Genomic DNA, 15,859 nt, shown 5'->3' with positions numbered 1-15,859 from the left:
CCCTTAATCCTAGTCAGTATCGAGGCTGTGGTCCTCGTATTGAGTGTGGGGTAGCGGGCTGTAGGCCAAAACAAACGTGGGCTTTAGTGGGTCGTTGGATGGTTGTAAACAATTCGAGTATACTCGTCGACTTTTCGATTCGTGACTGTGGGGGAAAGGAGAAAGTAAAATGCAGAGAGAGAGAATTGGTAATTTGAAGCGATGTATACCGTACTGTACTGACATGTGACTAAATTGAGAGTATACACCTAAGCACTGCAAGATAAAAGACATAAAGTAGATCTTGTATCTATATCAAATTACAGGGGAATCGAAGAGATGCAGATGCTGATATGCTGGTAATTAGGACTCTTCATGCTCCGAAATTAAAATGTTCTTGCTTTTTTCGCATTCCCTGTGCACGCCAAGTGACAAAATGCGCCTATCAACAGACAAAGGGAAACAAGATATGGTGGAAATCAAAATCAGACGACCGTGTGGGATATTTAGTTCTTCTTCCCCTTCTTGGGCACCTCCTTCAGGATATCGTCGAAGCTCATGTTCGGGTTGAATCGACTGATGGGACGAGCGGGTGGTTCGATGGGAGCAATGCCCGCGGGAAGAGGCAGGGCTTCCAGTCCGGGATAGATCGAGTGGCGATGCTCCGACCGGGCGCCAGCACCAGGAGAACGTTGGCGCGGGATGGCAGGAGGAGGCGGAGTGAGGCCGCCGCCGGGGACCATCAAGGGGTAGGGCTCTGAGGAAGATCCGGCGGAGGAATGGTGACCCTGGTAGGGGGATGAGATGGAAGATTCGGCGTCCTCGTAGGTGGCATCTTCAATCATTGGAGGGTCAATCATAGCGCCTGTCTCGGCCCATTGTTGAGCTACCTGCCAACAGTGACTACGGCGGTAGACACCTTCGACACCGTTGATAACGACATCAGTCGGTAGGCTGACGACACCAGCACCGCCAGCAACTCCAAACCAGCTGCGAGCAGTCTTGGTGTCATTGTGGATCCAAGGAGCACCACCGCGAGGAGCAATGCAGAGGAAGTACTCAACGCCTTCACTGAATTGGACATCGGGAACATCCACAACCAGCATGGGCAGGGCCTGGATGACACAGTATAAGAAGATCCACTGACCACAGCGGAGGTCGGTGATATCATTAATGTTCCTGCCCTGGGCGCAGCGGCGTTCGAATTGCATGAAGCTCTCGATGAACGGAGTAGGCCGCATGCTCTCACGAGTGTAGGAGCCCATCAACACAGCGTTGACGTCTGAGTTCTTGAGCTTCTTGGCACTCTGCTTGGCTTCCTTCTTGGCGTCCATGGGTTTCCGGTGCAATGGCTGCAGCGAGGGGAACTGCGGAATGTCAAATGGAATAGGAGGCAGCACGGGCGGCGTACTGCGGTCATACTCGCTGAGAATATGACGCAAGGCGCGAACAGCCATCTCCTTGGGTTCGGAAGTAGCAGAAGCTTCACCGGTCCCTGAAACATCGATCGAGCGTGTTGTCAGTGATGTGCGGTCAACCAGCAGATCGTATAGGTCGGTGAAATCGTGATATAGATCGAGCAGGAGAAGACGGTTAAGACCATTCTCCTCAAACTCATTCTTCTTCGAGCGGGCCTTTGGTGGCCAAGAGCCATACTTCTGTCTGTAGTATTGGATAGTGAAGCGACGGAATTCGTGGAAGCTGGCTTTCCAGTTCTTGAAGCGCACCACCTTACTTTCCTCGGAAGTGTTCGAGTTGGCGGAGCCAGAGAAGACGGAGGGGAAGTCGAAGTCCGCGAGCTTACCGTAGAGACCACGAAGACGGTTGTCGAGATCAATAAACGCTCGCTCCAGCCGCTTTTGTGTGATGGGGTGGATGAATGTGTACTTCGGGCTTCTGAGTTGCTTGAGCTCGTCCAATTTTCCGACACCGTGCACGAACCCTTCAATGTAGAGCGGATAGTAGCGTAGGCGCTCACCCAAAACGATGGCCTCGATAGTCTTCTCCCGGCTTCGGCGGACATCTGCCAAACGCAGTTCCTCACAGTAGTTGCTGAAGCTAGAGGTAGCGGTTTCACCAAAGTTGGAACCGTCCAAGTTTGAGAATTCGAAGCGGGCCAAGAGTACCGCCACATCCATGAAGATCGAGAACAGTGTTGCGGACTTGGGCGAGGCAATCAAAGACTGTCCAAGGAGGAATGCGAACAAGTTGCGGAACAAGAGGAGGGTCTCGGTATCATCTTGCTGCAGGCGCGCCTGGGGGTTTGAAACGTCGCAGTTTAAGGGGATAGGCAGATAGAGATGAAGCTCCTGAACTTCCTCCGGGGTATCATCGACAAAAGCCATTCGCTGACTTCCTGAACTGTCGTTGTCGTTGTCGTCATCGTTCAAGCGGTCCTGCGGCGTCAACGAGGGCGACATCGGGTTGAGCGATAATGTGCGTGTGGGTTGCTCGAGATCATTCTTGGCATCGCTTCCGCGGGCGAGGTATGTGAGGGAGGGAGATTCAGCGAAGATGGTGGAATCGACCTTGAATGACGGGGCACGGCCGGTATTCTGCGGAAACAGGTACACGTAGGTGTCGCCCTGTTCGTTCCAGAGTTCGGGGATCTGGAAAAGTCAATTCACCATTAGCTTCGGTTGAGCATTGGATTCGATGCTTCGTACCTGTTCTCCCCTAGACAACGGCGAAAGATCGTACACGACCTTCTGGTCGAGTCCAGCAATCCAGGCAGCCGGTAATTGAGGAGCGAGCGGCCTCTTGTCGATTGAGCTCGCGCGCGACCGACCCGGCATCCAACTCCTGCGTTTCGAGGGCGTGCTGGGTCTAGAGTCTGGGTTTGATCCCGGGATAGCCAGTCCTACCGAGCTGGAAGGTCGGCTCAAATCCCGACCCCTACTCCGTGGGCGAGCATCGGATGGTGAGCTTGGGGCACTGCTCGCCAGATCATGGTTTACTGCTAGGAGGGAGGGAGGCGGCGGAAGACTTTCTAGGTCGAGAGGATCCGGCATCGTACGGGGTTCTGAGGAAAACACCGCATTTGGAGTCGATACGTGGCGGGTGGGCTTGGAACTGCTTCTCCGTCTGTTGGCGGTCTCTTGAAATCCTGGTGAAACAGGAGAGTTTTGTGAATCTCGATCTTTGGATCCCAGCGAGAAGAGGGAAGATATGCGCTTCGCCGACTTAACGGGAGCCGACAACATCTTGCCGGGTGTGTGAGAGAGAGGGAAGCTGGCGACTTAGGCGCAAGAAGGTGAGGCGCATGGAATGGGAGAGATGTACTTGGCAGGTCGAGAGAGGGGGGGAAAGGGGATAGGAATGGATCGGCAGGAGTGGGAAGAATGAGACAGGGAATGGGAGAGACAGCAGGTAATGTAATGATAACTTATTATCTTATAATATTTTATGGCAAAAAAATTCGATCGGGTTCCTTTTTTGCCAATAATAGATGGAGTTGGCTGTGCATGTCTTGGATGTGGGCCTAATAAATTACAGAGCTTATATAGCAGCCTTATGTGTATGTGTACAGTAGTTAACTTACTTGTTACTTAAATAGTCACTTGGTTACTCTACTTGCCGGTAACCGTGGTATGTGAGAACTGACTGAACGCAAATATATATTCCCATGGTGCAAGTGACAATATAACCGTTGCAGTCACTAGTATTTGCTAGTCGATCTGATGCATATAATGCCGAGATCCGGGATTAATGGATATATGCAACTAGTGTATAGTGACACATCTACTGTAACTTACTCGAGATAAGTTACATGAACTTGTAGTGGCTAACTTATAGTACACTTGGGGGCTGTTCCTGCCCCTGGAATATTGTCCCACATCCCGATCTCGGATCCGATTACCTCACCTATACTCCGTACCGTTCGGAGTCACCAACTATTGGAGCACATCTATATGGTCCACTGTTTACTTCGATCCTTCATTCATTCCCTACACTCACCATGACGGAACCAATCGACCTCCTATGCGGTTGGCCCAACCCCGCCCTCCTCCCCGCCCCCGAGCTCCGCCACTCCGCCACGACCGTTCTATCAGATCCCTCAATCGCAAACCCAGCCTTGCTTTATGGCCCCGATGAAGGGTATGAGCCACTTCGCATCCACATAGCCGCGTGGCTGAACACGTTCTATCAGCCTTGCGAGCCGATCTCGTTCCAGCGCATTTGCATCACCGGCGGGGCAAGCCAGAACCTTGCGTGCTTGCTACAAGTCTTTACAGACCCAGTCTACACACGCAATGTGTGGATGGTCGCACCGACCTATTACCTGGCAGCCCGGATCATGGATGATGCCGGGTTCGCCGGGCGCCTGCGTGGTGTCCCCGAAGATGACGAGGGAATCGACCTAGACTTCCTGGAGCGGGAGCTACGCGCCGCGGAAGAGGATGCCCTGCAGTCTGGAAATACAGAGCCGGTATGAGAAGTTACACTCCGTGCATCGGGGCAGAGGGTCCCGTGCTATGCCACTGTGCCATCCGTTGTTGGATCCTGGACTGACCTGCTCCTCCTTTCCCTGTAGAAGCTGAAACCACCGAGGCCCTGGCGAAAGATTTACAAGCATGTCATCTATGCCGTGCCAACCTTTGCGAATCCATCGGGGATGATCATGTCGTTGCGCAGACGGGAGGCGCTCGTTCGGCTGGCCCGTCGGTATGATGCGCTGATTGTCACGGACGACGTTTACGATTTCCTGCAGTGGTCAATTGTCCCGGCCGATGTTAATTTATTCGAGTGGGCAAAGAAGCCTGAGGCGCATTTGTCTGACCGCGCATACGTCCCGAGGCTGGTCGACGTGGACCGTTACCTGGACGGTGGTCCGGTAGATGAATGGGGACATGCAATAAGCAACGGCAGCTTCAGTAAGCTGATCGGCCCTGGGGCCCGCACTGGCTGGGCTGAGGCATCTGAAAAGGTTGCCTATGGATTATCACAAACGTATGGAGCTGCGTGTCCTTCGCTGATCCCTTTATAATTACAAGCTAACCCAATATAACAGCGGCTCATCTCGATCGGGTGGCGCACCTTCACATCTCTGCGCCGCAATGATAGACCAACTGTTTCCCACTGAGATCCTTCAGAAGCATATCTGCGACGTTCTTCAGCCGCAATATGCCTTGCGGTATGACCGACTACTGTCAGCAATCAAGGAGCACCTCGTCCCACTAGGTGTGACAATCCCCGCCCCAACCGCCGCAGCTGGAGGATACTTCATCTGGATCACTCTCCCAGCACCGGTGCGCGCATCCGATGTGGTTGAGCGAGCGCAAACCGAGGAACAATTACGCATAGCCGCGGGTGATCTGTTCCAGATCCCTGGTGACTCTAAGGCCGGCAGTTTTTCGGACCATCTGCGCCTCTGCTTTGCGTGGGAAGAGTTGCGCCACTTGGAAGAAGGTGTGCGTAGGCTAGCGCGCGTCTTGGAGCGTATTGTTTTGTAGGCTGTATTGGCTCCACTTCTAGCCACTTTGGACGTCCGGTCCGTACCGGTTCCCACTGGACGCGTGGCTCATGCACATATTGGACCATCTCAGTTATATAAGTAGGAAGTCTATTACGCGAGATGGAAGCATATAGCATGGACATCTATGCCTAGGTTAGTACCTGTGTACCTGTATATATTTCCCAGGTACCCGGTGTCGGATATATCTATTTTTGGCCAAACGATCTGATTAGTCAGGGGACCGCTGAGCCCAACCTTGGAACCCTTCAAACCTTGGATTGTTGACCAAACAGCTCACTTTCTCTTCTGTCTACAGTACTCCGTACTCCTACTAATTACAATATGGCCTGCCAATGTGGTCACAATGTGGGCAAAAGCCTCTGTCGATGCACGTCCAGCACTGAGCCAGAAAAGATCCTCATGTCTCAGGGGACCAAAAGCTTGGCTATCAAGATCACACGTTCCCCCATGCAGTCCTCTGCTTCGTTGTACAAAGACTCGGTCTCAAATCCAAGACCTCCAAGAGTCGGGCCTGCATTAGTCGAATTCCAGTCACAGATCCTGCTTTCTCATGCTGCCTTGTGAGCCCTCCGTCACTAGGAATCTCCCGGAAGGCGGTACCGGAATGCCACCACATAACAGCGAGACCCCCTGACAACCCAGCTCGCCCAGTTCCGCGAGGCAGTGAATGTCGCCTGGCAGTGTCAACACAGTGGTGCGCGTATCTAGGATCGGTATCTTCGACGCGCGTGCATTGCAGAGCGGACACGGCCCGCCTGTGTTGATGCACGACCATATTGACAATAGATGCGACCACGAGCGTCAAAGGTAACCAATTGACAAGAAACCACAATTGACAGACCGGATCTTTCTGATCAATCGGCAAATATCAGGGGAGATTATCGTGTGTGAAGGGGCTCCACCAAGGCATACAACAATGCTCGCCCTTGGCCATGAAAGGTCGGGAAAAGAGATCCCCCTTCTCCCATGCGACGGCAAATATCGAAGGAATGGATAATCATACCCTTTAGTTATATAGCGCGTAGAAGCCCCAATCGCGGCCCTTTGATTTTAAGATCTCTGCTTTTTACTCCCTGTCTGCTTTATTCCTAATTTTGGGGTCAAATAATCAGTGGAGCCGATTTAGAACGAGTTACAAGAGTGGCTTGCCTTGAAACCCGATCGCGACACATCAGCGCTACTTTTCCCACGCGATTCCTATATTGGTTAATCTGCAACACTCGGCTCAGTGATCACCATCCTTCAGCGTTTCACCCCGAAATATCGCGTTTCAAGCTTCGTCTCCGCCATACCCACACGAGCCTCCGATTGGCGGGGGACCTGAGGGCGCGTGTGATAGGGTGAAAAGGGGAAGTCTGAAGTCTTTTTTATAGAGTCAGTCACCCTTGTTGTTTTTGTTCTTTGTTTCTTTCTATTCATTCGGGGAGAATCCTATTGTGTGGCGTTCCCTATACATTCATTTGGAAGGAGCTGTCTCCTTATACTTCACTCTTTACCTCTTTGTTTTTCCTGCATCTACTCTGCATATCGCTGCTGGTCTGCGACTCGACAGTTTACTCAGTACTGGTTACTGAACTATCAATTCATTAGGTATTCATCTGATACTCATTTTACCCGCTGCTGGTGCGGCGATATCCTTGGAAAATGGCCGTTCTCCAAACGTCCATGGCAATCTTTCTTGCCCATATCTTCCTCCTACTCGGTCTTCCTTCAGCTTTGGTTGGCGCTGTCCCGGTGACAGTCCCCGTTACGCCTGTCAAGAATGTCCTCCAAGTTGTGACGCATGAGAAAACATCTGCTGCGTCCTCTTACTGGGTTGCCAATGTGAAGCGCCAGGGTACCGTGCCCTTTGCCAAGAGTGCCGACTATAAAGTGTTCCGAAATGTGATGGACTTTGGTGCCACTGGTAAGTCATCTATACTTTGGATTTTGAAAGTGATATTAATGTCATGACAGGTGATGGATCTACCGATGACACTGCCGCTATTAACAAGGCCATCTCCTCCGGTGGTCGCTGTGGAAAGGGCTGCGACTCGTCCACCACCACTCCCGCCATCGTTTATTTCCCGCCGGGTACTTACGTTGTCTCCAAGCCGATCGTGCAGTACTACTACACCCAGATCGTCGGTGATGCTGTTGACCTGCCCGTCATCAAGGCCTCGCCCAAGTTCGCCGGTATGGCCGTGATTGACGCCGATCCATACGAGGACGATGGCTCCAACTGGTTCACCAACCAGAACAACTTCTTCCGTGCCATTCGCAACCTGGTCATTGATTTGACTAGCGTCCCCCGGGGTTCTGGTGCCGGTATTCACTGGCAAGTCGGCCAGGCCACCAGCTTGCAGAACATCCGCTTCGAGATGGTCAAGGGTGGTGGTGACGCCAACAAGCAGCAGGGTATTTTCATGGACAACGGATCCGGTGGTTTCATGTCCGATTTGACCTTCAACGGCGGTAACTACGGCATGTTCCTTGGTAACCAGCAGTTCACTACCCGTAATTTGACTTTCAACGGCTGCCAGACTGGCATTTTCATGAACTGGAACTGGGCTTGGACCTTCAAGTCTGTTCAGATTAACAATTGTGGGGTTGGATTGAACATGTCTACTTCGCCTTCCAATCAGACTGTCGGCTCTGTGATGCTGCTCGACAGCAAGTTGACCAACACTCCCACTGGTATTGTCACTGCCTGGACCAAGGATAGCATCCCTGTCGGTGGTGGTGACCTCATTCTTGACAACGTGGACTTCTCCGGCTCCAAGGTTGCCGTTGCTGGCGTTGATGGTAAAAGCATCTTGGCCGGTGGCTCTGTCGTCGACAACTGGGTCCAGGGTAACACTTACACTCCCTCCAAGACTGTCAAGCGTGCCACCGAGGCTGAGGCTGAGGTGGTCACCGTCGTCCAGACTGTCATGCACACCGTCTTCGCCTGCCCCGCCTCCCACGGATTGGCCAGTGCCAGTGAGAGTGCTCCTGCTCCTGCTAAGACCGCTTCCATGGGAACTGCTGCCGCTCCTTCGCCTGTTCCAGCTGTCAGCAGTAATGTTGCCGAGCTCCCTCTTACCGCTGGTGAGCCTGGAAGGTCTGTCATCGATTCGTCTAACACCGGTCTGCCTATTCTGGACACTTTGAACTCTCTGCTCGGTGGCGCCTCTGATACTCCCGAGACTTCTGAGGCTGTTCCTGCTGCCCCTGCTACCAGCCAGGCTCCTGTTGCCTCCCAGGTCCCCGTCGTGTCTGAGGCTCCCGCTGTCTCTTCTGCTACCGGTGCTGTCGTTCAACAACCCGCTGGCACCGCTATCAACACTGCCCCCGTTACCGCTGCCACTGGTACCACCCAGAGCACCAACGGCGGCTCTGGATCTACCTCTGAGTCTGGCAGCGATAGCAGCGGCGGTACTGGCACTTGCGGTGCCCAACACGCTGTTTCTTCTGCCCGTACCCAAAGCACTATGAAGGTTGCCTCCAAGCCCGCAGGTCTTCTCAAGAACGGTGCCGTTTTCGAACGCTCCAAGCCCCTCTACGAGGAAATTGAGGCCTCCAACTTTGTCAGCGTCAAGTCTGCTGGTGCCAAGGGTGATGGAACCACCGATGACACCGAGGCTATCCAGAAGATTTTCAACAGCTACAAGGACGGTCAGGTTATCTACTTCGACCACGGTGCCTATGTTATCACCTCCACCATCAAGATTCCCAAGGACATCAAGATCACTGGTGAGATCTGGCCTATGCTCATGGCACACGGCAAGAAGTTCGCCGATCAGGAGAACCCCGTTCCCCTCTTCCAGGTCGGCCAGAAAGGTGAGACAGGCTCTGTGGAGATGAGTGACCTCATCATCACCACTAAGGGTGCCGCCCCTGGTGCTATCCTCATGGAGTGGAATCTTGCCGGCGCTTCCCAGGGTTCCGCCGGTATGTGGGATGTCCACTTCCGTATTGGTGGTGCTGCTGGCACTGAGCTCCAGAGCGACACTTGCCCCAAGACCCCCAAGGAGAAGACCACCCCCAAGAAGGAGTGCATGGCCGCCTTCATGCTCCTGCACGTCACCTCTAAGGCCAGCGCCTACATCGAGAACTGCTGGTTCTGGACCGCCGACCACGAACTCGACCTCGAGGACCACAACCAGATCAATGTCTACACCGGCCGTGGTGTCCTCATCGAGTCCCAGAGCCCCGTCTGGCTGTGGGGTACCTCCTCCGAGCACCATCAGCTGTACAACTACCAGGTGTCCAACGCCAAGCATGTCTTCATGGGTCTCATTCAATCCGAGACCCCCTACTACCAGTCCAACCCTACCTCCCTGACCCCGTACACTCCCCAGGACTCGTGGAACGACCCGGACTTCTCCAACTGCACGACCAATTCTTGCCGCAAGTCCTGGGGTCTGCGTGTTCTGGAGTCGTCTGACGTCTTCGTCTACGGCGCCGGTCTCTACAGCTTCTTCGAGAACTATGCCCAGTCCTGCCTCAACGCCGAGGACTGTCAGGAGAACATGGTTGAAATCGACTGCTCGGATATCCACCTCTACGGTCTCAGCACCAAGGCTGCCGTCAACATGGTCACCTCTTCCCAGGGCAAGAGCATGGTTCCCCAGAAGCCAAACAAGAGCAACTACTGCTCGACCATCGCTCTCTTCCAGCAGACTGCCTAGAGTATCTCTATCCTAGTCTAGCCCCTTCCTTTCCCATTCATTCCTCCGCCCACCTCCAACATCTTCCATTTCATTACTCTTCTATTCCCTTTTTACACATCCACACAATACTGCGCGAATAAATCAATATCACCTGGCCACCTCCTTCCCTCCCTCATTCATTTTCTTAAATTGCTCTTCAGCACTTGCTATACGGGTTATAAATCTTGGCGGTTTCTGTTTGATACCAACCCGGCATCGGTTTCACGAGATCATTAATAGATTCCTCTTCCTTTCTTCGCTTCTTCCTTTGCGATGATATACAATGCTATGAAAATTATTTTATGATCTTTCTTCTTTCTCATGTGTAGCTCGTTCGTATATCCATGTATGTAGCTTCAACTACAAGTGAAATGGGGATGGCACGATGGCAGTCTGGCATAAGCAGACGCGTCGATATCAATGAAGAGAGGACGCAACCAACCACTCCCACGCTCGGTTCTAGACGTAGAGAGCGGTCTCTGTAGGTGGCTATCGTACTGGACTTGAAGCTATATCATGAATGAAGGACCCGGTGAAGAACTGTAGTCATATTGGGATGATGGGATGATGCTCCTCTCTCTAGAGGGAGAAGACTGCATATCTCCGGAGGCATTTGTGATACCTCAGGCCACTAATGTACCACTGTCACTGGTTCCACCACTACAGTATATAAATTGGTTGAGTGACGTTGAGCGACGTTGAGTCAAGTCGATTCGTACTTCTTACTTGGCTGATGTGAAGGCTGTCCAAATAGTTCATTCATACATGACACTGTGTCACTTCATGACACACTTGAATATTATACGTAAATGATCAAAATGATTGTCAAAACTCAAGGCTGAAGACTATCGAGATTATCCGTATAGATAGAGAGAGGGCTATCTCACATCGTCCTTATGGGCTGGCTCATTTCAAATTATTAAGACTCTGTGCACTACGAAAATGCGAAAAAGCGCGACTCTAGCCCTGAGAAGCATGTGGGATATATGCAGGGATTCGAATTAATTGTTTTAAGACAGACCTCGGACGCTCTCCCAAACCAAATACATCAAATAATGCGCGTTTCGTAGGATGCTCGCAGCTATTTCGCTATCAACACGGCAGCGAAGTAGCTGTGAGAACCCTGCCAGGGTCAAGGAGCAAGATGAATTCGGCCAACGGAGTCTATACAGGAAAGGTAACTTGATGTAATAAAACTAATAGCTGCTTCAGAAGGCATTAAATACATGAGTGATTATCTAAGCAGGCAAGCGAGGTGTTATGGATCATGCAGGTTCCTCATCATGCATGTCAGCCTTACTTAGACCTCGCACTGGCAGTTCTCAGGGTGTCCTGTTAGTAGCTTGGTCTGCGCGCTTCTCTGCGTTCATCAAGGTCTTGCAACGAAACAAAGGTCAATAAAGACAAGCCAAAGTATTACTCAAAGCTCCTTTTTCAGGAAATGCTCAGGCTTATGGGTAGTCTCATAGTCAACGTGAACATAAGCACGCTCGACGTCGGGAAGGGACTCAAGCTTGATCTGGAGTTCCTCGGCGACATCGTGGGTGGCGCGCAGGGTCTCGTTGGCTTCCATGACGACGTCGACTTCGACAAGAAGACGGGGACCGGAGGTGTATGCGCGCACAGTGTCGATGGCGGTAATAAAGGGGGAGTGTGTCATTGCTATGGAGACAAGTCAGCATACGGTTTTTTTGAAAATAATCGAGAGCGAGATTGACATACAGATATAGGTAATGAGCTGCTGCATCTTGGTGTCGGCGGTGACACCAACCAGCAGCTGGAACTCGCCGTAGGCAGAGTGCAGCCACAGAACACTGACCAGTGTGGACAGAATGATAGCGCCCATTGGGTCGACCCACCAGCGCAGCTTACTGCCACCAACGGAGGTCAAGATACCAAAGCCGTTGATGAACAGATCGTTGCGGTGGTCCTCCCACAGAATGCGAATCTGCGAGACTTGATTCCGCAAGGCCCAGCAGTACAGGAACAAGGCAAGTTTTGTGGCAAAGGCAACGGCAACAGCGATGATGGAGGGAAGATGGAAAGACTGGGTATCATTCTCGGAGCCAACAGCCAGTTCACGGATCGAGAATGCAATCAGAATGAATGAGACGGCAGTCATGAGGAAGCAGAAACAGATATTTCCGGCGGTTTCGATACGGGCTTTTCCAGCGGGGAACTTGCGCGGATCGACACGGTTGACAGCCTTGTTGCAGAGGAGGAGGGTGAGGTTGGACATAGGATCGAAGATGGCATCGGCCATGGTTGTGAATAGAGACAGCGACCCGGAGGAAACGGCACCGTAGACCTGAACAACAGAGAGAATCACATTGGCAGCGAAACTGCCGTACACGGCAATGCGGTATTTGAGACGGTTATCGACGTTCAACTCGCGAGCGGCACGGCGGTGCTCCTCGACGGGCTTCAGCATGCGCTCGATATTCTCATTCTGAGACTCGTAGAAGCCCTGCAGCTTCTTGGTAATGAAGGCCTGTCTTCCGAGACGACCGGTGTCCGTCACCAGGGCGGCAACCTTCCGGCCTTTGGTGGCATTGGCAGAATCACGCTTCCTCGAGGTATTCGCCCGGATCTGTCGGATCTCCTCCTCGGTCTTAAGCTTCGAGGCTAGCTGGAAAGGATCGTTTTCGGGGGTGTAGCGCGGTGGGGGTTGGCCTTCTTCGTCGCTCGCACTGCCGCTGCGGTGGTGTTGCAGCACAGTGAGTTCGTGCTCTAGTGCGGTGGAGGTAGCTTCGTTGGAGTGGGCCATCCTGTCGCGCTGGGACGGCGAGCTACTCGTGTGGTGCAAGCTCTGGAAGGCATGCGGATGATTGGAAAGACTCTGGCGAATATGTTCCTCCATGATGGGCGGGACGAACAATGAAAGAATGAGACAATGTAAGGGATGAATTAAGTTAACTTATTATTGAGGAAGTAGCAGTGCTTATCTCTTATCGCGCCGATCGTAGACTGCGCTAACGTTGAACGTTAACGAAGTTTTAAGTTACTGAACCTACAATGTATGTATGACTTACATTGCATGGAGTTTTTTTCTGGCCATCCCATTTCTGAGACAATCTCGTCTCTTTTTGATGAGGTGAAATGGAGGTATTGTTATTATCATGGCGGATGCCTGGCTAACGAATGGAACGAACTCCAACGTAAATTTTAATCAAAGCAATTAGGTTACCATATGAAGTCCCTCTGAATGATGTTTCAAGGCTGTTGTTTCCAACAGACACCGTAATTCTCTATGTATTGCCCTGGACTTTTGAGACGTTCGGTAAATCATGAACTGGCTCTTTGATAATGACTATTGCACTGGAAGGCGAATACGACTCGAACATTGTTATGACGGCATTCTGGCAGCAACGGCAGCTGGCGTAACAAAGGGATCTTAGAAGATTAGTTGGTTAAGTATCATGGTTCTGGAATCCGTCGTAGTAGAGCTCACCGTTTTCTCAATCAGGCCGATTTCAGCGAGCCCACCTGCACCGCGTCCTGTGTCCTCCACCAATTCATCACTTAGACTCTCCATTTCAGCTCGCATATATGCAGTAGCGCCATGGCATAGTTGGCTTTTCTCAAAATCCATCAGTCGCGCCTTGTTATCTTGAATAATGAAATTGTATCTGCTTTCTGCCGAAAACACCCGGTGCACCCCAGCGCGGCAACTCATCAAATGCTTCTTCTACACCTGGCTGATCTTAAGCGTATGTATTTGTTGTATTCCAGAGGAGTTGTCTGGATTGTGCTTATTCCAGAGGGAGACAGAGGGCTGTATATACAACACGGGGCCAAGTTGATTGGAAATCAACTTGGTTGTCCGTACAGACACCTCGGCAGCCGGAGAGTGCGACGAACATGAACGCAACATGGCATGAATGGTGACTGCATTGCCGAACAGAATTGGAACTGATGAAGTTGGTAAGCTGGTATGATCACGATCCTAATTGTTTATCTGTCTCAAGCGTACACTCGGGAGATTCTTCATGAACAACGTAAAGCACACCACCTCGTCCAACTGGATCAATCCTTGCTGACTCGGATCCCACAACAGGAGGTCCCCTCATATGCCCACCACTCGAGTTGAATGCGAGGCGAGCAAATATCTTGTCTGCTCGAGCTCCCCTATACCAATGCGAGCGCATGCTGTCTATAGCTTCCTTATGACTACTGGTGGCATTGATGATGAGTCGCTGGTGGGTAAAGATCATCTATCTCGGCCCTTTCTCCTAGTCGATCTTGTGCATTAGATCATGCGTTAGTGTGCCTACCTGATGTAAAACCCAAACTTCAACGAGCGCATACCACTGTCTGTCTCTCGGCATTCGTACGCCCTCATAGGATAGCCTTCTTATAGCTTAGAGTGAAAGACGCCAGAAGTTCTAGTTTTTCTGTCTGCTTTAAAAGTTGTGGTTCTAGCCCTAGTTCTATTATACTTTCTGTATGGAAATATATATGTATGTGCAGGCTAACCAGACGACCATCCTGTTCCAGACAAATTCATCAGTAGCCATTCGTGGGGTGGCTCATCCATATTGAAGATAGGAAACTAGTGGTTTTATAATAGACGTCACTCGAAAGCGTGTAGCATAGAGTCTTCTACAAGTACGGGGTACTTCTCCGTGCAAAGACGTGCGTCGTATCGTAGCTCGGTCTCCCGTTACTCTTGTTTATACTTGTCAAGGATCGTATCTAGTAGCACCAGGCGATGATCGTGCAATGTAATCAAGTCTGCTCATTGGTGGCCGATTAGGCGAATTTTCCCTGTTCGTACATGCATACAACGATAACATAGACTAACCGCATTTGATGAACTTCTCCTCTCAAATAATATGTTTCGGCTCCGGAGGGTTCCGCCGTATATACGAAGTTCTTCATTGTCAGCCCATTAGCCGGTGGGGAAGGCGGGGCCGGGCCCGGGGCCGTAATTCATAAAATAATTCGCTAGCATAATTCTATTTAAGTAGACACCACAGCCTGCAGTGACTTCATGACAGGTGTCTTAATACGAGGTATTCCAGCCTAGCTTGATAAGGCATATACATTCAGCTGCAATCTCAAAGTGGGCCTATGATCTAGAACTGGAGTGTGTGCGCCACTGCGGAGTATGAGATCTTGCTAACTTCGTTAAGACCTTTCCTGTCTTGTGCTCGAGGTCTTGCAATGCGCTTCTATAGAGCTCAAGGACCAAAAGGAAAGTCTCTCTCTAAAAGTATGCGTTGAGACTAAGACTCATGCTCCCATATCCCAAGGGTGAAGTCCTCGATCATTGCAATGTAAATGGACAAGAACGGAAAGGGGCAACATCGTCGGGGTCGTTGCAAGGTCTTATCGAATCTTTTTACCTTAACCTGGCTTTTTTTCCGGGGTTGCACACCGTCTGTGGGGGTGGTGGGTTCGAAGAGGTCTCAGATTTTGTCCTAAGTTACGTCTTTCTTTGGGCTTTCGGAGCCGATATCACATTCTACTTCCGCTTACTTCCGCTGACTCATATAATGGGAGAGGATTTTCTGAAGATCGTCGTTATATCTCCCCGTTTAGTCATTAAAGGTATTCTGATTGGAACTGCAGAGGTCTTAGCACGAATAAGCGGACGCCTAGGCAGGGAAAGAGCGTGGATGATAGCATACAACATGGCTGTTTTTATGCAAAGGCCAACTCGGAGGGCCGAAACTGCAAGGGCAACATATCTATCACATTCTTCTTCCCGATAATTGTTCCACCACAC

At 51.3% G+C, this 15,859-nt stretch overlaps 4 protein-coding genes across 4 annotated transcripts; 2 read left to right on the top strand and 2 right to left on the bottom strand.

The window, feature by feature from the left end:
- Positions 1–485: 485 nt before the first annotated feature.
- Positions 486–3,182, bottom strand: PENARI_c005G06912 (uncharacterized protein; the record flags this gene model as incomplete). Its single annotated transcript, XM_022629825.1, has 2 exons — positions 486–2,588; positions 2,646–3,182. The coding sequence occupies 2 exons, from the start codon at positions 3,180–3,182 to the stop codon at positions 486–488; spliced, it is 2,640 nt and encodes an 879-aa protein (XP_022490415.1).
- A 755-nt stretch (positions 3,183–3,937) lies between these two features.
- PENARI_c005G11317 (aminotransferase-like domain-containing protein) lies at positions 3,938–5,432 on the top strand (the record flags this gene model as incomplete). The annotated part of the gene is made up of 3 exons (XM_022630042.1): positions 3,938–4,408; positions 4,514–4,929; positions 4,991–5,432. The coding sequence occupies 3 exons, from the start codon at positions 3,938–3,940 to the stop codon at positions 5,430–5,432; spliced, it is 1,329 nt and encodes a 442-aa protein (XP_022490437.1).
- A 1,667-nt stretch (positions 5,433–7,099) lies between these two features.
- On the top strand, positions 7,100–10,107 carry PENARI_c005G04525 (glycoside hydrolase family 55 protein; the record flags this gene model as incomplete). The annotated part of the gene is made up of 2 exons (XM_022629716.1): positions 7,100–7,361; positions 7,412–10,107. The coding sequence occupies 2 exons, from the start codon at positions 7,100–7,102 to the stop codon at positions 10,105–10,107; spliced, it is 2,958 nt and encodes a 985-aa protein (XP_022490300.1).
- A 1,441-nt stretch (positions 10,108–11,548) lies between these two features.
- PENARI_c005G11151 (cation diffusion facilitator family transporter) lies at positions 11,549–12,988 on the bottom strand (the record flags this gene model as incomplete). Its single annotated transcript, XM_022630032.1, has 2 exons — positions 11,549–11,790; positions 11,851–12,988. The coding sequence occupies 2 exons, from the start codon at positions 12,986–12,988 to the stop codon at positions 11,549–11,551; spliced, it is 1,380 nt and encodes a 459-aa protein (XP_022490175.1).
- Between the last annotated feature and the right edge of the window lie 2,871 nt (positions 12,989–15,859).

This window comes from Penicillium arizonense (genome assembly GCF_001773325.1).
Source record: "Penicillium arizonense strain CBS 141311 chromosome Unknown PENARI_contig005, whole genome shotgun sequence".
NCBI lineage: Eukaryota > Fungi > Ascomycota > Eurotiomycetes > Eurotiales > Aspergillaceae > Penicillium > Penicillium arizonense.
Note: the sequence above shows the minus strand (reverse complement) of the source record. Positions and strands in the feature narration are given on the sequence as shown.